Raw genomic sequence first — 22,226 nt, forward strand, 5'->3', positions numbered from 1 at the left:
GCTTATGGATTGGTAATTAGACCAGACCGTTCGCTGTAGTCATCATACCCTTTGTCAAATATATTATCAGGGGAAGCAGAGTGGTATTGAAGGATGGAAATATACAATCCAAGACATAATCTAGAACTTATCTCGATAGCCACTTGTGTCCAACCATGTCCGCCGAAATTCAATGTGTGAACCCCAGTAGAATACTCATGTTTCGTTCTGAAGACATTTTTCTCTAACTTTGAACTTTGCCATTGAAAGGGTGACAGAGTGCGCCAGATGCATATCGTTCGCGTTACCAACCAGGATTCAGGTATATTGCTCAAAAGATTCATTGTCATGTCGCCACGACATAACCGAGCTAGTATATTTTCCAGAGTCGGCCAATAATGCAAAACCTTATTCCGATGTCGCGAGATCACACAATCCCCCGACTCCGCTTACAAATATCGATTAATTAGCTGAGTTGATATTATAACCCTAATACTTGGGGGAAAGCGGGGTTATTTGTCCTATGTCATCTCTCAGCGCTTCTCTTCGTCTCGCAATCTCTACAGCTTACAGACCTCACGCAAGATCGTGGGTGCAACATAATTCTCATCATTCAAAAATGGTGACCCTTCCATCACCATTCAGCGAGATCCCCCGCATCCAGTTGCTTTACAATCGGCCCACAGATATTGAACCGCTCTCGCGGCTCACTAGGGAGTTGAACAGCGCTGCATCGCTATGGATTGCACGCGAGGACTGCAATTCCGGGCTCGCTTTCGGCGGCAACAAGGTCCGAAAGCTAGAGTATGTGCTTGCAGACGCAGTCGCTCAAGGCGCGGATACACTGGTGACCACTGGCGGCGTGCAGTCGAATCACATGCGCCAAACCTCTGCGGCAGCGGCAAAGCTCGGTCTCAAGGTGAGTTTGTATAATGGGAAATTGGCAGGGTGGCTTTGACTGATGTATGAGCAGGTTGCTCTGTATCCAATGGACATAGTTGCGTCGAATGATGCGGAGTATAAATATGCTGGCAGCATCCAGCTTAATGAAATTCTCGGAGCAGAGACATTTCCTATCGACACTACCGAGGACGATGTGTTCGCAACACTCAGAGAAAGAGGAACGAAGCCTTATTCTATCCCTATTGGTGCAAGCACTCATCCTCTCGGCGGCTTAGGATACGCCAGGTGGGCGTTCGAAGTGCTCGAGCAAGAGGCGAAGATTGGTGTGAAGTTTGATGTCATCGTCGTGGCCCTAGGGTCCGGCTCGACTCTTGGCGGAATGGTCGCCGGCTTCAAGCTTGCGCAAAAGCTGGGAAGGGAGGGGTCGAAAAAACGCCTAATCGGGTACTCAATCTCGAAGTCACCAAAGGACGATGTGGCAGGCCTGGTCCTAAGCATTGCAAAGAACACGGCATCGCAAATTGGCCTTGCGCCAGATGAGCTCACAAGAGAAGATTTTGAGGTGGATTACTCCTACCTTGGTGGATCCTATGGTAACTTGGACGAGCGGACAGCAAATGGCATCAAAGAGTTGGCGCAGTTCGAGGGTATCCTAACTGATCCTGTCTACACCGGCAAAGCGTTTACTGGGCTGCTGCACACTGCAAAGGAAGGCGGCTTTAACGGCGGCAATGTACTGTTTTGTCACACTGGAGGTCAACCCGCTATTAGCGCCTATCCGAAACTGAAGTAGATCAAAGATCAAGCAGGCTCATCGGTAAGGGCCATAGCAGTAGTGGTACACACAGAGAATGGGCAGAATATTTTTGTTTTCTAAGTGGTATCTCGTTGACAAAGGAAACTGGTGAACAACCCCTATTCTTACTCTCTACTCAACCTCCCTCCATCTTCTCTCCAACTGCGCAATAACATGGGACCGTGTCCCAGAACCATACTCAGCCAGGATCGAGTTCGCCTGCTGGCCATACGATGCACCCTGAACCTCAAAGTGATTGGACAACCCGAATCCAACACCCGGCATGTTGTAAACACCCGAGCTCTGCCTCGTAACCTCCTGGATCTGGCCCATGGCTCTGTTTGTCGAGCCCATGATGTTCAGCGTCCGTTGCTGTCCTAGCGCGAATTGCGCCTCCATGATCATCTGCCGGAGTGGGGGCACCGTCTCCACGTACGTGGCGCGACGGGCCTTCGAGACCTTAAGAAGCTCCGAGGCGTTGGGTGGAGTCCGCGCGCAGGCGTCAGCGTAAAGGCAACGCATGCGCGGGCTGTACATCTCGCACATCAGACTCGCAGGGACGGTTTCGCCCTTTAGGGGCATGGAAGCTGCCAGAGCCGTTCCGCGGATAAACTCGTGGTAACATGACGGGCAAATTGTGCAGTCCTGCCAGCCGTACCATCTCCGATTCTGGAAGTCCTCGTCACGGGGGCAGAGGGGCAGATTCGCGAACTCGAGGGCATATGATTCGAGGGGCTGCGTGTCGGCGATGAAAAAGCCTTCGAGGAGCTTCGTCATGTAGGAAACAAAGCGGGGGCTGGCTGGGTTGAAAGAGCAGAGGAGAGTTGTGCCGGGAGAGACGCCGCATTTGGACACCAGCGAGGACGCGAGGCCAAGGGGCTCGGCGATGGTGGCCACGCAAGACGCACAGATGCTGAAGCCTTCCGGGTGGGAGGGGAACGTGTACCATTTACCGTCCTTTATCCCTTGGGGGTTGCAAAACTCCTCACTGCAGGCGGCATCGAGGGCTTTCCAGAAAATGGTGAAGTCTTTGGTCTCTATGGCACGCGACATGGCGATGCCGACGTTGAAGTGTCCAAGAATGCAGTAAACGAGACTGCCGTACCGCGAAGCGAGGTTACTACCGGCGTCTCGCCATTTGTGCTCCTGGCCAGAGCCGACAATGTGGTCGGAGTGGCACGCAGCGCAGACTAGGACGCTTTCGTGGCCAGTGGTCGGGGTGAACCATTTGCGGGAGCTGACGGCGACTTTCTGTCGTTTGGCGCAGGCGGGAAGGCTCATCCTGGTGGTTGCTTCTTGGGTAAACCCCGCCCAATCATTCTTCGTTGCTTTTGCTTTGTAAAGCTTTTGTATATACTGGATGGAGAGGTCGCATGACCAGACGTCGTTCGAAGCTTGTCCTGTGGCTGGTTCGAAGTTCGCTGCGAAGCGGTAGGGTTGAATGTGGTCTTCGAAGCATGCTTGGCAGACGACCATGTTCGGCACGGCATTGTTCTTTGGGCGGTACCATTTGGCTGCCTCGCTTCCCATGACACCGTCAACTCCTCTGCAGTCGGGAATCGTGCTTCTATGCCGTAGAAATGCAACAAGGTCCTCTATGCGTCCGGTCGCAAGAGTATTGCGGAGAAGGTAATCGTTGACTCGAGGCTTGCTGAAGCGGCATACACGTGGTTTCTTGTCGTCGCAGATCTTGCCCTTGAAGTCGTGTTCGAAGCGAGTGCCCACGAGGTGATCCTCGTAGCATCTGGAGCAGATATGGAAATCTGGAGCGGTGGGGTGTGCATACCATGTGGTACAGAACGTCACTGGGCTCTCGATGCAAGAGACAACGCCACGCCCTCGTTTTCTGCTGGGCGGACTGGTTCTGCGGGAGTTGGAACGTGGCCTGGTAGGCGAAAAGACGGGTTCTTTTTGCGGTGGCGGAGGTCCTCGAGGAGTTAAAGTCAACGGAGTTAAGGGCTCGGGTGTCGGGTTGGTCGATGGGGGCGTAAAGCAAGATGCTGTGCTGTTAGAGAAGTCTGGCGTGGGAAGCTCCTCGCTGGGGGTTGATGGGACAGAGTAGATTGTTGATAACATGGGCGATGGGGCGAAGCGCAGGTTATGAAGAGTTTCCTCGAGGTTGTCAAAATCGATGACACCGGGCCGAAGTTCTCTTGCCGAAACTTCAATTTGGGATGTTGCCTTCTCCGGCGTGGTCAAGATCGCATGTGTCGCATTGGCGGGAGTTCGGGTAGCAGCTGAGACTGGAGTAGACTTCTTGGGCGGCTGGCCTGGAGGGGGCGGGACGGGGACTCTCGGAAAGTAGCTCGCTGCCTCCCTCTGAGGCCTTTGAGGCGGCGTGGGCAGAGCTGGAGGCGTTGGAAAGCTGGTGAGAGCACCAGGTCCCGGGCTGCGGCGGGCAGCCAGACGGTCGGAAAGACCAGACGAAGATGGAGTAGATGCTGGTCCTCTCGGAGGGGTTGGTAGACCGCCGGCACCGGCGTTTGGTGCCGGGCTTCCAGGCGGAGGGACATTAAAGCTTGTGTATGACGGCGGGCTAGGGTTTCCCGTCCATTGCTTCGTTGGGGGCTGAAGCGATGATTGAACAGGGCGGACGGGCTTTGGTGCCGCTAAAGCATTTGGGTCGGCGGTGCTCCTCGGCGCCGAGCCGGATTTGGCCACCGTCTGGGGCCGTGAGCTTCGGGCCTTCGGTGGCAGGGGTTGCCGGTGGGACATGCTGCAGCCACAATCCGGGTGACACTTTAGGTCCCTGAAGCGCTTTCCCCCCTGTAGCACAAGTAAAGATGGCGATGGCTTCACCCGTTTCTAGGTGGCTGGTAATGAGTTGGATGGGACGGTAAGGACAGGCGCTGACAGGGAAACCAACTACAGCTAACAAAGGGCAAACAAGGAAAGGACTTGCGGGAGTCATGCAATGTGCATCCGCTCCGGGACGACGTTCATGTTTAAAGAGTCTTTCAAAGGGAGGAGCTGACGGGACTCATTGGAGAGGGCTCCCTCCAGTTGGTGCCCGATGAGCGGAATGCCTGGTTAGCCGTGGGGACGGTCCACACCATTTCGCGCCCGACTGGCAAAGTTGCAGCGATCAGCCTGTAACTGGTAGTGGGAGCAGAGACAAGAGTGCAAAGGACACCCTTGACAGGCAGACCCGTTCGGCCAGCTCTTCATTTCCGGTTCGCAATGGACTTGTTTACGCTCGCCTTGGGCTCAATGTGCCTGGAAGAATCTTCTCTGCCGCCTGCGTTCCATGACTTTCGGGCATTATTTTGCAAAGATTTTCGCAAGGCGGCCAGGCCAGGGCTTTTGGGCAGGGGCATTGGCCATGGAATGCTCTGCGAGATGATTTGCACGTAAGAGTTTGATTATTGGGCGTCAAAAATAATTGTTGCTGTTGCCCTTGAAGCCGGCTTTTCTCTGTTTTTCCATGGAATATTTCGAGGTTGGGCTCCTCACAGGGGCATCGTTGTGAGCAAAAGTTGAGATGAACGGTCCCCTCATGAATCGCAAACTCTGTCGGTTTGACCATTTCTTCTCCGCACAAACCACCACACAAGCAATTCCCCGGCCATGGGAAATCTCTTTGCTTTACCTCTTCTCCTTAGCACTTTAACTTCGATGCAGCTTGGATCAAATGATCCAGGGGAGAAATATGAGTCAAGCACTGAGGCTCTTGGGGTGCGCCACCAAACCTTCAAGTCTAGTGTAGCCGTTGCGAGAAAGCGGAAGCTATCGAGGCGAGGCAACGTGCAGCAAGCTAAGCGAACGAAACTTCAGGCGACTAAATGCACGGCGACTACCTCTTCTGGCGAAAGGAGGAAAGGATCGCAGTCGGAGGTATGAGGGGGCTGGAGAAACGCGGGTAACAAAACCTCCGGCACCAACACAAGTGTTCCTTCGCGACCGCCCAATGTCTTTCTTTAGGCCGGGTGGCTGACGCACATGCTCGGCTTGGTACCATCTAGTTGAGTGCGCTATGACCCTTTGTAACGGGCCTAACTCGTCGGGGAAAACAACCCGCTGGGCGTACCGTCCTTCGGCGATTCAGCCAGGGTTGCGTTGCATTCTTCAGGTGAACCAGAATGTCCCGAGTATGTGATAAACATCGGCTGTTCGTCATAGGTCAACCGAAAGAGTCGACCGTTTGGAAACATCTCGACATCTTTTTCAAACAGCCGGAGTAGCCCTCAGAAAGGAATAGATGCTTGACAATGGCTTCCTCTTAGAGAAGCTAACAGAGATATGATCCCTGGCCAAATTCGCCGTTCCATGGCGTCGATTGCTTGGACGTGCCAAAGCGGCTTAGCCCGTCACGTCCCCAGTCCCGGGAAATTATCACAACAGGGGGCAACACCACATCCGGAACTCTTATATAGGCCTTTATTGATGGAGAAGCCCAGGGGAGGGGAACTCTGAAGGGATCATGGGTTTGCGGGACAGTTGACTGTGTGTGCCCACTTTCGTTTCTTTCGGTTTCCCGATTCTTTCTTCTTCATTCAATTACGTTTGTTCATCCATTCGTTCATTCATTCATTCATTTATCCCACCAAGGCGTCATTCTTTTCGCCCTGGCCATCTTGACGAAACGGCGAAACGGCGTGGCCGGCCCAATTCATTCGAGGCAGCGCAGCGCATGCGCTTCAGGGCGCACCCGACAACACTGAACAACGTCTCAATCAGAATACACTCTTTTTTATTTCTTTTTTATACACGCTTAGGCTGAAGCCGTGAAGCTCCATACCTTCCCGGGAAGGCCGAGATGACAGTGCAAGTAGTGGGCGCATAAGGCACAACGAAAGAAGTACCCGCAAAAGAAGCTATTCCGGATATTGCAGCCCGCAATCCTGTTGGATTCGCAAACCGGGAGGAATTGAAGCCCAATCACGTCGCATCGGGCCGACGACAACATGATGAACGATCGCCCTCCCCCGCCTGACGAGCCGGACCCAATCTTCCCTCGCGAGCTCGCGGCCAAACGCACCGTACCGTTGCCCCGCAAGGCACCCACCGTCCGCAGCGGCAAGGCCTCCATCTTTGGAAAGGCTTCGATCCCCAGCGTCTACTGGGCCGGCGATGACCCAACTCCCTCGAACAATGAGGAATATACCTTTTACCGCGAGGGCACACCACCACCGCACGACGAAAAGTATGGTGCGGCGCGGGCGCGGGGTTTCGGGCCCAGCGGGTTTGACGAGGAGAGCAGGATTCAGGGAAAGCAGCGCAGGTGCTGTGGGTTGAGGATATGGGTGTTCTGGCTACTTATCGGATTGATTATTTTGGTCGTACTTGGAGTCGGTATCGGTGTTGGTGTGGGTGTGGGAGCCGGAGTTGGACAGAAGGCGAATCAGTCGGATGGGAGTACCGCGGGGGCGAGGTAAGTTTGTCTCTTTGACGGAGTTGGGAATGTCAACTAACAAGGCTGTCAGCCCTTCCGCGACTCCTACACCAACGTCCAGTGCGTCCAGCAGGAGCTCGACCACAGCCGGCCCCGTACCAACGATGTCGAGCTCGTCTGGCAGCAGCGGCCCAACGCCAACGACAACATCTACTGCTACAACAGGCTCAACCGCGAGCTCGTCTCCAACCGCAACCTCGGGGCCCGACGCGATCTGTCCCGAGGCAGATAACACGATATACAATGTGGCCGGCTCCGACAAGAAATTCCGCCGTTTATGCGGAGTGGACTACGGCTCAGACGGCGGAGCCATAGACATGTCGAACACTCCGGCAAATACTATGGGAGAGTGCATGGAGATTTGTGCGAAGACGGCTCAGTGCACCGGTGTGTCATGGGGCAATGTTATTGTAAATGGGGGGACTGAGCTACGGTGTTGGCTCAAGCGGGACTTGAAGAAATCTCACGAGGCGGTTGAAAACTGGAACTTTGCCATCTTATTATGATGAAGTGCGTACGTTCTTGTAAATATTTGAGCAAAACTTAATGATAATGTAAAGTGTCACTGGAAAACATTCAGGAACAGATATCCAACAAAGTTAAGTGTTGTGTTTTACTAAACGAGACAGTCGATAGATAAGATTGTATAAATTATATTTAATTTCAGTGAAAAGCCGTAATGTGAAAGACCTAATAACAGCCTTCTCCATCACTCCTTAGAAATCAGAAATGGCGATCAAGGGCCGACGAAGAACATTTTTGTTGGTGTGAATCGTATCACTTTTGGTCGTGTTTCCATGCCGCACACCCGTACTCGAGCCATTCTTTACTGAACAGCGGCAACAACAAATCCGGCCATTGCAGCCGCCGCGACGATAGCTCCCGTCTCTCGAGGCCCAGCCGCATTCGGCGACTTGGTACCGCCGTTGCCGGAACCAGCGCTTGTGATCTCAGCGACAAGCGAGCTACATTGGTCTGATCCTGTCGGCAAAACGTTGACGATTCCAGGCACGTCGCTACAAGCCTGCCACAGCGCGCGGTAGTCGCTGATGTGCTTGTTGCGCCAGGACGTGTACTCTGAGGCGTATGATGAGAAAGCGGAGCCAATGGAGCCCGTGATCTTCGGATCGGAGCATGGATCTGTGATGGTAACCGAAAAGGCAAGATAGGAGGCCACGTCGGCGGGCGCAGTTGGTACGTTGTCTGTGATCTTGGGGAGGATTGAGGTGGCGACGGATGTGCAAGCATCTAGGTCACGTCGCTCCTTAATGGCTCGCCCGGCAGCTGCGATAGCTTCGTTGGCACGGTTAGGTGCTTCTAGCATCTGAAGAGATTGTGCCGTGGCGGTCAAGGCCGCAATGATGATGATGGAAGAGCGCATTGTGCAATGTAACTGTGTATGTGAGGTGAGGATTAGAGCAACACAACGTCGGGGTGTTTGACGGGTTAATATGCTAAGGGGGATTCACTGAGCACAGGCAAGGGGCTGAAGAGCGATGACGATGGCAAAGCAGACTCAATGCACAGCCTGTGATCGTCCGACCCTCGTTTCCTCCCTTTGAAAGGTAAGTCCGTCTTATATCAAGTGCATTGATACACTCGTGCCTTGCATTGTGTGGCTTGGCGGCGGTTGACACTCCCTAAATTCACGTGGTTAAGTTCGTGGCTGCCTGGCTGTGTCCTAGACATGATGGCAATGCCTGGTCTAGTTAGTCATCCGGAATGATAAGGGCCTGTTGAAAGCAGCTCATGAAGCCTTCGGAGGCTATTTGCGGGCTCATCTCTGGCTGGGCGGTTGGTGATACTGCGCCTCTCACTGGCATCCTGTTCCGCTCCTCGTCATCTTATGCCGCAACCCGTAAAACGCGCCCCTCACTCAGCCCCCGATGAGACGGACGCGTTCAGGAAAAAAGTACTAGTGTCAAAGCCAAAATGTCAAGAATGATGGCTCTCGCTGACATGTCTCAGGCGGGGGAATGAGACACTTCCCCTCTAGCACCGGGCGCGGGGCAGACTTGAGGCAGGCTCCTCCTTAGCCAATTCTCGCTTTGGAAGCGGGTAGTGGATCGTACTTGGCGTGTTCAAATCATGGTTCACAGAAAAGAAACATGGAATCTTGACATCTTCCAGTGTGCTGTTCGGTGCTTTCCCTTCATGCATCTTTGGCGGCCGGTGTGTCAAACGTTTTGATGGTTCGCCATGCAAGAAGCGGCAACTTGTCTGTGCAATGGTCTGACCAACCCAGGCGATGCAGCCAAATGCTGAACGACGCCGAGGTGCTTTGACGGCAAATCGGCATTCCTTCAACCCAGCCCAGTCCGATCTTCGGCTTGCATGATTGCTGCATTTCTTGGTATTTGTACTGCGCCGGCACATTCATACGTCATTTTATTTGATCTACTGCTCCAGGGCTCCCAGCACCGGCGGCCACGAACTCACCAACACGGCGTCATGACGATTCGGAAACATCGACATCCATCCGCTTCAGCTCTATTTCCTTGTTTTCTCCCGAGTTTTTGGCGTAAGACTCAAAAAGACCCATGAATGGGATGATGAGCAGGAAAAGGGGCACGAGCTGGCTGAATACCAGGTCATTTTCTTCGTGCTTGTCGTCCCATCCCATTTCCGTGTCCGCGTGCGCGATCATCTGCCAGCGCATAGATACCAAACACAAAGTAAGCTACGAAGCCCAGTATCGCATCCAGCTCGGAGGCGAGGAAATACCACACAGCCAGCAGACACAGCTTCAAATCTTTCAACAAGGGGTTCCCCGTCCACCCCTTGAATATTGCTTCTGGCTGCAGCACGTTCATCGGCTGGCCCCGTTTGTCGATGAGAATACCTCTAATGTGATCCATCCAAAGTATGCGTCCAGTGCGCCAGCTTTGGAAAATTCTCACCTTGTAGAAGTATCCCATCAACACCATATTCGCTATCAACATTTTGGCGGCATGTCCGCCCTTTGGCTGGTTCAAGGCGCATTTCATTGGACACCTGAACTGACCTTTGTTATAAATACCTTCATTACCTGTCACCCAAAATGCGTACATGAGCAGTACAAGTGTGCTAGCCATGAAGAAAATACGCAACGCGCGGGCTAAGCGTGCTGAAAGCTTAATGTGCTCATGATTATACCGTTCCGGACGAGTCCGCTTGACGCTGTTGCGCATGCTACGGATCACTACCAGCGAAAGGAGGTGGGTATTTGTGCAGAACCAAGCGAGGTCGGTGACTATCATGAATTGGTACGTTGAAATCATGCTGTCGAAAAGGTGCTTCATACCGCCGACGAGAATGGCGAGGCCCGTCACCAGTTGTAGATCGCTCAGTGTGTTGACGAGGTCATAGGCTACGAGGGCGTGTACGTTTGGATTCATACCAAAGCGGAATATGAACCTACGGACAGGCTCAGAGGTTTGTTTGCGGATGAAGCGGCCGATTGGATTGAATGTTTGCCGGTCTTCGTTGGTTCGTCCTACCAAGAGGCAGAATACCGCCGAGCACAGCGTGAGGACTGCTGTGAAGACAAAGGCGGCGATGACCTGCGTCATGAAATTCGAGTCAACGGGGCAAATCGACATGACAGTCGAGCGGTTGTAGTTTGAGAGAGATATAAACTGACTTACACCCTTGCCCGCTATATCAGGCTCTGCTTTCATCTTGGGACAACTGCAAAATGGAATATGCTGACATGAGGCATCATGGGCGAAAATGCACCACGTTGAATTGTCGGCCTCATTAAAGCAGAAGACATGAGGGTGGGGGTAGCTGTAGCCCTTTACCCTCGTAACGGCATCATCGCCAAGGTGCGTCGTCATATTGAGGTATCGTCTGCCGCGGTGGCTTCTTTGATGCTATGCTCCTTGGCTTTTGGGGGTTGTGAGCCTAGACATCAGAATGAATAGCGAGAATGAGGCCACTGTTTATAAGCTTGCGGCTGTAATGGGAAAATTGATCTCGATATGTAATTCGCTAACAGAATTTGATTGAGAAAATCAACACCGACTCAGGTTTATACGACACTGCCGGCTGCGGGAAGTTTCTCTCAAGCCACGGCCCACGAGGCGGAAAAGTTTAACCCCGTTCTTAAAGATGGACGAAAGAACCGTACGATTCTGTATGCATGTATACCTGACTGGTTTCACTGGATGCCTCAAGTCGCAAAATGGTTATCCTCCAAGATTGCGCAGAGTAATCACGGGTATCGCAGCGGCGCGTACGCTGAAGCTTATGATCCGGATTGATGGGATCCTTCGGGGCTCGGACCCGTTACGAACCGGAGAACAAGGCAAGAGAGGTCCACACACATATTCCAGCTGATCCCCGATTCACAACTAAGCCCTATGGACGGTATTTGGCCAGCTCACCGGGTTTGTCAGACAGAATAAGGTAAATTGACAAAGGTAGCGAGATTTTAGCTGAACTCTAATAAATGGCCTCCTTTAACCTTTTACACCCTTGAATCTTCCAAGCCGAATCTAATAAAGCTTGATATTCCGATTCTTCTCCTAACTTGGCACAACGAGATTTCCGTCGCTGGCAGGATCTTCAGAAGATGTTTGAAAGTCGCAGTATGTCAGCGATTATATATATATATATATAGAAGAAAAAACTATGGTGTAAATCAATGGGCAAAGAGCATGAATCGATCTACATTGACATTCCCCGCGACCTCTTCAAGGAACGAGAGTCCCCCGAATGCGACCGCTATATGATAGCGGCCGCTACTTGAGGGTGATCTTCCTCCGCCATAAATACAATTGCAACTTAGATAGCTCTGGACCTCACATATTGACAAGATCGCCATTGGCATAGGCGTCTCGCTCAAAGCCATGGCTCTCTGCCTTGGCTGGGTTAAGCGGCGTTGACATGAATGCAACCTAATTCCAACCAGTATTTAAGCTGCCATCATGTTAATCCATAATAGAGCATGATTAGCGACGCACTGGCACTAGACTGATGCGTGGCATCCTTGGCAAAGGTGATGTGCTGCTGATGGGATTGGGAATGTAAAACAAAGACTTAGGGATTGTCGTGCGGGGTCTATTCACATTTCTGCGACCGCAGGGGTACTTCCACTGGCATGGTTTGGGGTTTCACTGCGGAAGCACACTTCTGACCATTGAATGGAAGGCTGGACGCTGTGGCTGATGAAGGTTGGGCGGGGTTTGCTGTGCATCAAGGTAGAAGAAGGGTGGCTCCACGCTACGATATGGTGTCTGTTGGAATCACAAGTCTACCCGTACGGGTTGGAGCTCGTCGAATATCAATATAGTGTATTCGGAAGCTGTAAATCGGTATGTAGAAGAGAAAGTAGGGCAGTAGTGAAGATATTCCTGTTGGCAGCCCGGAGGTGCTGCTGCGGCCAGCTGCCGCTGACCGCTTGACCGTATTCTGGCTGAGTAATCCAACAGTGACCTAGATAGCGAATAGTTTGTTCTAGTAATAATGAATCTCACGGATCGGCTACTCATAACGATACGAAAGCATGGTTTTGCGGGATAATGAACAAAAGATTTCGAATATTTTAATTCCTGGACATAACATGCGAGCTGAAAACCAGGATAAGCACTGAAGTTTCCAGGCCTTGAATCTTAGGAGTTCTTGTAGCTGATAGCTTGGAGGCGGACCAGAGTATAGGACATATCGAGAGACTGGGGGTAGATGTAGCAAGTTTAACTAAGAACTAGAGCACTAGTAACCTTCACTTGCAACAAGTGTCCATGAGCACAAACAGATCAACCTCGTAGCTTGTATCGATGGTGTAGAGTGAATACAAAGGTAGTGAGGGATATAAAGTATGGACGTCGGATTCAATGAGCTTGCGTAATCGGAATTCCCTTAATGGCATGTAATGAATGATACGTAGAATACGGATACTCACCCACTATATCCACATTTCTTGTTCCAGGAAAACACCAAACTAACTAAAAGTGCTGTAGATCCGCATGGCAAGGTGGGTCGGATAGACGATAGCGTTTGGGATAAAATGCCGTTTGATAGGTGAGGGATGTGTGATACTCGGGGGATCCAAACGAAAGCGGAATCACCGAAAAATCACGGTGTAGGCAGCTAATCATTGTTAACCTGGTTTCTGAACTTGAGAGCCTGTACTGTTGGCTGTTGAGACTCTGACTCTTGCTCTTTTAACGCCAGTCGAAAAGCCTGAAACTGTCGTATCTTACTTACTCTTTTAAATTGCGCACCGGTTGGCTATTTCTGATATTGCGCCTATTTGGAGCAAAGATGGAGAAAAACGGACCAAAAGAACAATCGATTTAGATCAATGGAAACTCGGCAGTTTGCAAGATAATAATCTTTAAGAGCATTCAGTCATTGCTGGAGTAAAACCTGGTGTCGGCTGTGGAGGCGTTATATCTGATCAGGGATCAAGCACAAGCCCTGCGACGCCGCCAAATCGGCTAGGGTTCGAAAACAGATATCACCGCCATTAAAATATTGTTGGTGTAGTTTTACACAAACGACCTACTATTAACAATTTAAAAACTTGAGTCTGTTAAGTTTTTTACTAAGATCCATTTATCTTATGTTCGAACAACTAGACAAGCTGTCAAGTAGAAACTTTTATCAGTCTATATCTCTGCGGAAACTGAAGACTAAATATTGAAGTAAAATCCTTCATAGGATTTTTTTTCAAGTTTTGGTACAAGAGGAAGACATTATGAAATATTCTGTGAGAACAGCTCAGTCTAGCCCTTGAACTCGTTTGAGAACATTGACCTAGGAGTCCATTAATCCACTAAAGAAACCAAGTAAAATCACTTGCTTGACCCAAACAGCTAGTGTCCAGAAAGAAAATAAAAGGAGAGAACAGAGAAGAAAGAGAAAAAAGGGGAAAGGCTAGTACAGAAAGATCTCGTCTGTTGCCCATAACTAGCTCAGATCAACTACTCATCTTGCTCGGTGATAGTGTCCGCCACACGAATAATCCAGGTTAACTCCCTTCAAGCCCCAGCTACTCCGATTTCATTCTCTGCGTTCTTCTCCCTCATAGCTTCCAATCTAGCCGCTTTCTGCGATTCCAACCCAGTCTTGTGAATCTTGTGTTCCCTGGAGAGAACCTGCTTGCTGATCAAGATGCTCAGAAGTATGGCCAACGCGCCAAACGCGGTATAGAAGATCCACACTGCGCGAAGGCTGGAGTTATAGACGTCGATAACCACATCCCTTGACTCCTTTGGCAGGTTGTGGATAATGCCCAGCGCGCCTGATGCCTCGCCGGCAAGTATCTGCTCGTCTGCCCCCGCCGGCACAGCGCTGGTTATCTTGCCGGACTGCGCGGCCATGCGATTCTGGAATATAACACCGCCAAAAACAATCGACATGGCGGTTGCAATATCCCGCACGAAGAAGAAGGTTGCAGCGGCGCTCGCGATGTCGGCCGGGTTGGTGAGGCTGAAGAGTGCGATCAGTGGGGCTTGGAAGACGGGCCCGATGCCGACGCCGGCGATGATTTGATAGATAATGATACGGGGCCAGGAGGGATATGCTTGAAGATCTATGTAGAGACCATTTCCAAGCACCATGACCAGAATCCCAAAGTATATCGGGGGCCGGTATCGCCCCGTCTTACTGATGTATAAGCCAGTCAAGCTGGACGTCACGCAGAGTGTGACGGCCACTGGCAGGAGATAGACACCGGACAGGACCGGAGTCGCGCCGAGTACCGATTGAAAATAAAGCGGTAGATAATAGAGGTTAGCAATGAAGAGGGCTCCGTGTATGTATGCTATGCCAAAAGTAGCATTGTTGGATATCGAACGGAAGAGTTTGAGAGGCGTGAGCGGGTATTTGGCCACTTTCCATTCGATGAGAACGAAAACGGCGACGGCGACGATCCCAAATACTATCAGGCATATGACAATGGGAGAAGTCCACGGGTAGGTAACACCGCCATAGCTGAGGCCCAGCAGAAACATGACCGTCGCTCCAACGATGGCAATGGTTCCGAGCCAGTCCATTGCCAGCAGGCCTTCGACGATCGGGGTTCGTGGAGTGTGGACTTTCAGAAAAAGGAAGACAAAGATACCAGCGAGCGAGCCTATTGGAACTGCGGAAAGTTAATTAAACCATTCTCTGAGAGAAATTTGAGCACCTACGGTTGATCCAGAAGCACCATCTCCACGAAACGTACTGAGAGAATGCACCGCCAACCACGGGGCCGGCACCACATGCCATACCCCAGACAACGCCAATAACACCATAATACTTGCTTCTATCCCTGGAACATGGTCAGCCTGTATGAAAGCCGGGTTTTTCGTCGATAAAGTCTTACCGTGGGCTAAAGACGTCGCCGATCACAGTCGCCGAGAGGCCGAGGATGCCCCCACCGCCGGTGCCTTGAATGATCCGTCCGGCAATCAGGGCATCCATATTCTGGGCCAAGGCGCCGATAAGGGAGCCGACAAGAAAGACAAGGATGGCGGCCAGGAGGACGGGCTTTCGGCCGAAAATATCGCTTAGCTTGCCCCACGGCGGCGTGGCAGCTGCAGAGGCAATGTCAGACATGGCACGGTGGGCAGTGGACGGAGCAGTCTTTGGGGACCAGTACCTGCAGCTGGGAGGAGATATGCAGTACCAATCCAGGCATATTCACTTTCAGATGCGTTGAAACTTTTCGAAATAGTGGGCACGGCAGTCGACACGATGGTCTAAGATAGCTTTAGCACCGGATTTACGTGTTTTGTTGTGGTCTTGGGTGCGGATACCTGCTCAATAGCTGCGATGAACGTTGAAATCTGAGCAAAAACTATCAGCTGTCTAAGCATGTGAGAGTATCAACTGCCATGTATCACTTACACTCAGGGATAGAATGAGAAGGAAAATTTCTCTAGGGGTCAACTGTTCCTCATCCGCATTCTCTTTTTTGGCCGACGAAGACGTTTCGGCCATGGGGACAGGTGGTGAATTGCGTTCAGCCGTGCCCGCTGAATCATTGGATGGTTGCTTTTCACGACTCATTTTGCAAATATGTTATAAGTGGCAGTAAGATGTCTTCGTCAAACTGAGATTGCATGCGTATATCTTTTAGTGAACTTGGGATGTGGTCTGCCTTCATTGTGATTTTCAGTTGGCAACTTATATTGGCTTCCGAGAACAGACGTATTTGTAATACCAAATGCTTAACTACCGAAGTTGAACGACCTGATTACTCCCAAACCTCATCCTCCGATCATGTCTTCCGGTCTTGCATTGGTGTCGGACCGGAGCACGCTGGTAACAATCTTCTGTCTGCCGAAAACACTGGGGCATAGTATCTTCCGACCGCCGATGGCCGAATGCCGGAAAAGGGGCAGGTGGTTCCTGCTTACATTATCGACATTCGGCCGGGTAGGATCGGCCGTTGCCCGATTCGCGCGGATGCAGTCATCAATTGGAGGACATGGAAGGCCTGCGGTCCTATTTTTTTCCCACCCCCATCCCATGAATCCGAGAACGCCTTTCATCTCCCACATTCTCGGTCGCATAAAACGCTGTAGCTTCTCCTCCCCAGAACTTTCCCTCCTTCTCACCTGAAGGCAAAAATCAAACGGCCCAATCTTACGGCTCAGGGGGGTGTGACCGGGTCCGCTACGCTTACAGAGTTTAGCGCCTATAACCCTGTTCAGGATCCATGGTGTGGGCACGGGGGGTGGGTTTCAATGTGTTCAGTTGATGATCGGACGAAAAGGAGTGAGGAGGAAACGAAAAAGTGCCTGCCGGTTAGCCAGCCAGCCAGCAAACAGGCGTAAACCAGGTCAGACCAGGCTCCCAGCTGGGATGAAAAAAGAAGAAGAAAAAACGAGAACGACTGGAGAAGTGCGTTCGTATGACGCACCGGCACACGGCATGGTGGGAGCCAAGCCGGGGTGGAGTGGATGTCACCAGGGCGAAGTCCGGTCAGAGTTTAATGACAAGATGTCCTAAGCGTCGTCACGCAACAACCGTGAAGACGGACGAGTATGTATTGAGGTCGCACTGGGGAGGGATCTCGCTCTAACTGAGATGCACCCGCATCTGGCATATCTCGGCGACCGGCAATTCCAGGACAATGCAACCGACGGGGCCATGTCTTGGAGGCTAGACGGCTCTAGAAGCGCTTGGCTGACAATTACGACCTGGCTGGTCCATATTGAAGGCCAAAGGGGTTATCGCGAGGGTCGCACGGTTAGAGCAGACGGGCTCACGGCAGCCGGCAAGGGTGAATTACGGAGGAAGTTCTTGAAACAGACGATTTCGGCAACCCAAATTTCCAAATATTGAACGTGGAGGCGACAAAACTTGATCTGTTGTCCCGTTTGAGGCATCTTCCCTACGAGCTCCCGACTGTTTATTTGCCCTTGCTAGGGACTTTCTCCATCCATCAATCCACATCAAATTCATCGAAGATGAGAAAGCCGAGGACCGACGATGGAATAGGGAGAGCCAGACGAAGCGACGGGCAGAACTCGAACTTGAAAGGGGACGTGGTGGGGAGTCGTAAGGCGGAGCCGCCTGAAAGATGCGTGATGGCGCCGTTTCAGCAGCCCGGGCGGGCCAGGGGCAGGGTGGACAGGGATCAAGTCATGGCCGCCGCCGCTCGTGGCCATCTGCGCATGGGCTCCAGCCAAGGACGGGGCAGACTCAGATCCACCAAGCCTCACTCAAATTAAACAACTGGGCGACTACTGCCCGTTATGGGAGCCCTGCCCGCCAGCGATCCAATCGCTGGCATTCCTCGGCCGGTGGGCAACCGGGGCCGGTGGCTGCCATGTTCCAGGACCGCAGATGGATCGCATCTCTGGGCGTCGTGGAAGCCTGTTGGAGGGATGGTTGCTTCTTGTTCGTACCTGACCCATGGCTGGCCTGGGCTTTCGTTCTCCCTATCTGCTCCCCTGAAAGCTTAGATCGCAACAAGCCGTCGGGAATAGATTGGGGTCTTGGCCCATTCGCTGGATCCCAGCTGAGCCGCCCATGACACCAACACGGCGGGCATGTTTGCTGGCAGCCGTATAAGACCCTTCTCTGTGCCACGCCCGTTTCTACCGTCTTTCTGTCCGATCTCTTCGTCTCATTCCAACTTGTCCGAAATTTCATTCACGTTCATTCTTTCACACTCTCTTTACGCTGTGCTAGCCACAAGCCATTCTTTTTCGAGCTTTTTACAACATCGCAAGACAAATCCCACGTCAACGTTCTTTCTGAAACCCGACCTTCTTTCCACCTCAACCGAGTCAAAAAAAGAAATCATTCAAGATGCAGTCCAAGATTATCTCCGTCCTCTCCTTCGTTGCCGCCGTCTCGGCCCACGGCAAGGTCACCTCGCCCACTCCCCGTGTTGCCGGTGATGCCTTCAAGGCCGCCTGCGGTACCACCATGTGGAACACCGAGCAGTCCGACCCGTACGGCAACATCCAGGGCCTCGCCCAGCAGGCCGGCAGCAGCCTCGACGCCTCCCAGTGCCAGCTTGAGCTCTGCAAGGGCTACAAGTTCGCCGACAACACCAACATCGAGAGCTACACCCCCGGCCAGACCGTCGACTTCAAGGTCGAGATCCGCGCTCCCCACACCGGTGTTGCCAACGTCTCCGTCGTTGACACCACCAGCAACTCCATCATCGGCTCGCCCTTGATCTCCTTCACCAACTACGCCAGCACCAAGACCGGTGTCGCCGCCAACAACACCGCCTTCAGCGTCACCCTCCCCGACACCCTCCCCTCCAACTGCGGCACCGCCGGCAACTGCGTGCTCCAGTGGTGGTGGGACTCTGCTGAGGCTGGCCAGACCTACATGAGCTGCGTCGACTTCACCTCCGGCTCCGGTTCCGGTTCCGACTCCGGCGCTGCCACTCCCTCCGCTGCCTCCCCCACCACTCTCCAGACCGTCGCCACCCCCACCGCCACCCCCTCCACCCCTGCCACCGGTAGCTCCGACGAGGCCAGCGACCCCGTCGCTACCACCGCTGCCCCTGCTGCCACCACTCCTGCCGTAAGTTACGTCCCAAGTTCCGAGGCTCTCGCGCTCAGAGTTCGGATTGAAACCGTTCAAAAAGTCGATTTGTTCTAACCAAAAACCCTGTTCCCAGTCCTCTTGCAACAAGCGCCGCAACGCGAAGCGGGCTCTTCGCAAGCGCATCTAAACAGGAAAAGAGAGTTTAGAGAGTCGTCGGACTCGTATCTGATAAAACCCAGTCAGCCTCGAAATGAGATGACTTCGAAACAGATCAGAAAGTTTCACAAAAGGGCCTGACCGCCCCCAACCCCCGGGATTTGCATGTTCCTGTACAAAGTTCACACTTCAAATGTTCATTACTTATTCTACACCCATCATTATGTGCCTATTCAAACCGTGATAATTATGATGCACCTTGACGTCAAACGCAATGCCACCGTTACATGGCGGCCTTGGCTAATGCGGGGAGTTTTCTTGGGTGCTGACAGACCTCAACCAAAAGGCTCGCCGAGCTTCGTCTGAATCGTCCCGACATCGAATTAGCCGATTACGTGATTTGTAAGCCGACCATGACGAATTACGAAGACGAGAGAGAGTTCCGCAACACCGAACGTCCCAACTTCCATCCCACCATCTCTCAGCACGTGTAGCTTGCCTCTTTTCAGACCGGACAATGCACGGCACTAATAAGCCTGAAGTTTTCTAGTCATATTCGTTGACGTGAAGTCAAAGTTGATGGTGGGAAACTTAAAGTTCGCCTTATTAATGATGATCGGCCAAGAGCCAAGCATCAGATCGGGGACCCAGAATCCACCGGGTCGCATCGTTTTGCAACTCGACCACCACCATGCCGCCACCCCTGCAGAGATCTGCCTGTGATCGCTGCCACGCCCAAAAGTTGCGTTGCATCCGGCCAGCTGGGCATTCCGTCGGCAACTTCAACAACCACAGCAACGGGAGCAGTGCGGGCGGCGCTTCCTGTGTCCGGTGCATCAAGAACAAGTCCGTCTGCAACTGGAGCCCATCCCTGCGCCGTCCGAAACGAAACAACGATGTCGCAGGCGGCGGCGGCGTCGCAACTCTAACGAGGCCGGACGGCAGGCATCCCATCGCCTCGCAGCCTGATACAACCGAGCCCGACAGCGTCGCGGCGCTGTCATTGACGGGGGCCGAATTCGCAGACGCTATGAGTATCGAAGGCGATACGGCTCTCTTGCCGAGGATTGACGTCAACTCGCCCTTCCCACACACCGCGTCATCGGGTCTCGTAGCGCAGCCCTACAGCCTGGACTTCGGACTGACGGACAACTTGCAACCGGACCAGCCAGGACCCGCCTGGACGGTGCGCGCGGACAACCATGCTGCTAGAACGGCAACCGCGACAGCATCAGACAGCTCTTCAGGATTTGCGGAGGGCGGAGAAAGATCGCCGCTCTTCGCCGCCCAGCTGGGTTCTCAAGAGGCCCTCGACACCTGGCAGCTGCGCTTCAACCAGGAATGGGCCCTCCTGTCGACGGCGAACGAAACAATCACGACCCCCGCCGCCGATCCCGACGGAGATGGCCACGAGTCAACAACATTGGCACGCAGCGGTGGCAAAACCCGCGAGGAGAAACGCCAGTTCGGCACCCTGAGCAACATCCGCGGCCTTTCCGATCTCAACGTCGAGCTCTTCGCGCTGGTGGCGGCCATCCCGGCGCCGCCAGCCTCCACGTCGGAACCTCCCACCTGGACGAACCGAGACGTGGCCATCGACAGGACGTTCCAGCTGTCGCACCGCTTCGTCGAGGTGCTGAACAAGCTGCACCCGAGGTACCTGGAGACCGCCCGCCACGAGTCCGATGCCGGTAAGGCCCGGGACCCGGCGACCGACATGGATCAGGCGTCTCTCCTCCTCGTCCTCTCGTGCTACCAGCGGCTCGTCGACGCGTACCAAAACATATTCGGAAACATGCAGGCCTGCCTCGACCGCTCTTTCAGCACCGCGCGCAAGGACTACGTCCAGATGCCCGAGGTCAAGATCGGCTCGTTCGCGATCCCGAACTCGTCGGCGCTGCAGATCACCCTGATCCTCCAGCTGGCGCGGCACCTGCTGCAGCGCCTGGGGGCCATCATCAAGAGCATCGAGCAAAACTCGACTCCGCTACGCCGTGGCGAGAACGATTTGATGGCTTTCACCTTCAAGGCGGTGTCTGTCAAGGAGGAGGAACTGATAAAAAAGATTACCATGGTGCGAAACACACTCATCTCATTGGATATTCTCTGATACACCCTCCCCTCGCATTGACTTCGCGAACAAGAGTTGCGGCCCTTCCGAAGCGAGAGCAGAATTGCTGTATCCGTCGGGGGGGAAAACCCCTGCCGCCAGTACTTTTGATGGTTAATGTCCGGTTTCATCGGCGACAACAAAGTTCCCGGGGCACCGAATATGGATGAGGTACTCTCAAGGATGGCGGGAGCCCGGTCTGTAGGACTTGGTTGCTGGATTGTCCACACTACAGTATCTCCACTCCCAATTGCGATCCACAATAGGGATTTTCCGGCGTTGTGGCAGAGTGGTCTAATGCGCAAGACTAGAAATCTTGTTCCTTCGGGAGCGTCTGTTCGAATCAGGCCAACGTCGATTTATCTTTTGCATTTTGTTCGATCTCCTCGTTGGATACGATGGATTTCGGAGTTGTCATTGAAGAAACCCTTTTTTTCCCCAACTCCTTTTCCTGACCCAATGGACCATGCCGCTTGTCTGTGGAGTTCTTCCTCCTCTCACCACAGTTACGCAGCCGAAGTATGTACATGACTACGACACTGTCGAATCTTTGGTGTTAGTTGAGACACGTAGATCCCAGCAAATACAATCGCCGGCCCCAACGTCGCGCGTTGATTAACTAGAATGGCAAATATAAGCTCTCCTGCAAACACTCACCTTCCCATGCACCTGGCTACAATCTCCCTCTCCCAAGACTATCAATGAACCAAACAAAACAAGACTTCGCGATGAGTGTGAATAGGGATATATCTCCCCCTAATATCTGGTTCACTGCCAGGTCCACGTTTCCGACCATTGATTGTATGCGTTACCTTAACATACTAGATGGGGTGTGTCCAGGTCCTACCTAAAGAGCATGTTTGCGCTACTGCATTCCAGGAACAGTCGCTCAAGGATGCATCTTTGCGCCCGTACTACCGTGCATGGGATGCGGATTTAGCAACCGCCCCAGAGAATCT

At 52.8% G+C, this 22,226-nt stretch overlaps 8 protein-coding genes across 8 annotated transcripts; 4 read left to right on the forward strand and 4 right to left on the reverse strand.

Annotated features, from left to right (window-relative positions):
- Window positions 1-598: 598 nt before the first annotated feature.
- On the forward strand, window positions 599-1,675 carry EsH8_VI_000241 (tryptophan synthase beta subunit-like PLP-dependent enzyme; the record flags this gene model as incomplete). The annotated part of the gene is made up of 2 exons (XM_083271494.1): window positions 599-898; window positions 953-1,675. The coding sequence occupies 2 exons, from the start codon at window positions 599-601 to the stop codon at window positions 1,673-1,675; spliced, it is 1,023 nt and encodes a 340-aa protein (XP_083126668.1).
- A 135-nt stretch (window positions 1,676-1,810) lies between these two features.
- On the reverse strand, window positions 1,811-4,393 carry EsH8_VI_000242 (uncharacterized protein; the record flags this gene model as incomplete). Its single annotated transcript, XM_083271495.1, has 1 exon — window positions 1,811-4,393. The coding sequence occupies one exon, from the start codon at window positions 4,391-4,393 to the stop codon at window positions 1,811-1,813; it is 2,583 nt and encodes an 860-aa protein (XP_083126669.1).
- A 2,189-nt stretch (window positions 4,394-6,582) lies between these two features.
- Window positions 6,583-7,576, forward strand: EsH8_VI_000243 (uncharacterized protein; the record flags this gene model as incomplete). The annotated part of the gene is made up of 2 exons (XM_083271496.1): window positions 6,583-7,049; window positions 7,102-7,576. The coding sequence occupies 2 exons, from the start codon at window positions 6,583-6,585 to the stop codon at window positions 7,574-7,576; spliced, it is 942 nt and encodes a 313-aa protein (XP_083126670.1).
- Window positions 7,577-7,896: 320 nt separating this feature from the next.
- Window positions 7,897-8,451, reverse strand: EsH8_VI_000244 (uncharacterized protein; the record flags this gene model as incomplete). The annotated part of the gene is made up of 1 exon (XM_083271497.1): window positions 7,897-8,451. The coding sequence occupies one exon, from the start codon at window positions 8,449-8,451 to the stop codon at window positions 7,897-7,899; it is 555 nt and encodes a 184-aa protein (XP_083126671.1).
- A 1,068-nt stretch (window positions 8,452-9,519) lies between these two features.
- On the reverse strand, window positions 9,520-10,729 carry EsH8_VI_000245 (uncharacterized protein; the record flags this gene model as incomplete). The annotated part of the gene is made up of 2 exons (XM_083271498.1): window positions 9,520-9,717; window positions 9,755-10,729. The coding sequence occupies 2 exons, from the start codon at window positions 10,727-10,729 to the stop codon at window positions 9,520-9,522; spliced, it is 1,173 nt and encodes a 390-aa protein (XP_083126672.1).
- Window positions 10,730-14,035: 3,306 nt separating this feature from the next.
- EsH8_VI_000246 (MDR family MFS transporter) lies at window positions 14,036-15,983 on the reverse strand (the record flags this gene model as incomplete). The annotated part of the gene is made up of 6 exons (XM_083271499.1): window positions 14,036-15,132; window positions 15,191-15,312; window positions 15,367-15,577; window positions 15,643-15,742; window positions 15,800-15,829; window positions 15,891-15,983. The coding sequence occupies 6 exons, from the start codon at window positions 15,981-15,983 to the stop codon at window positions 14,036-14,038; spliced, it is 1,653 nt and encodes a 550-aa protein (XP_083126673.1).
- Window positions 15,984-18,305: 2,322 nt separating this feature from the next.
- On the forward strand, window positions 18,306-19,188 carry EsH8_VI_000247 (lytic polysaccharide monooxygenase; the record flags this gene model as incomplete). The annotated part of the gene is made up of 2 exons (XM_083271500.1): window positions 18,306-19,037; window positions 19,135-19,188. The coding sequence occupies 2 exons, from the start codon at window positions 18,306-18,308 to the stop codon at window positions 19,186-19,188; spliced, it is 786 nt and encodes a 261-aa protein (XP_083126674.1).
- Window positions 19,189-19,848: 660 nt separating this feature from the next.
- EsH8_VI_000248 (Zn(II)2Cys6 transcription factor domain-containing protein) lies at window positions 19,849-21,267 on the forward strand (the record flags this gene model as incomplete). Its single annotated transcript, XM_083271501.1, has 1 exon — window positions 19,849-21,267. One exon carries the CDS (start codon window positions 19,849-19,851, stop codon window positions 21,265-21,267), a length of 1,419 nt encoding a protein of 472 aa, XP_083126675.1.
- Between the last annotated feature and the right edge of the window lie 959 nt (window positions 21,268-22,226).

This window comes from Colletotrichum jinshuiense, chromosome 6 (assembly GCF_051148585.1).
Source record: "Colletotrichum jinshuiense chromosome 6, complete sequence".
Lineage (NCBI taxonomy): Eukaryota > Fungi > Ascomycota > Sordariomycetes > Glomerellales > Glomerellaceae > Colletotrichum > Colletotrichum jinshuiense.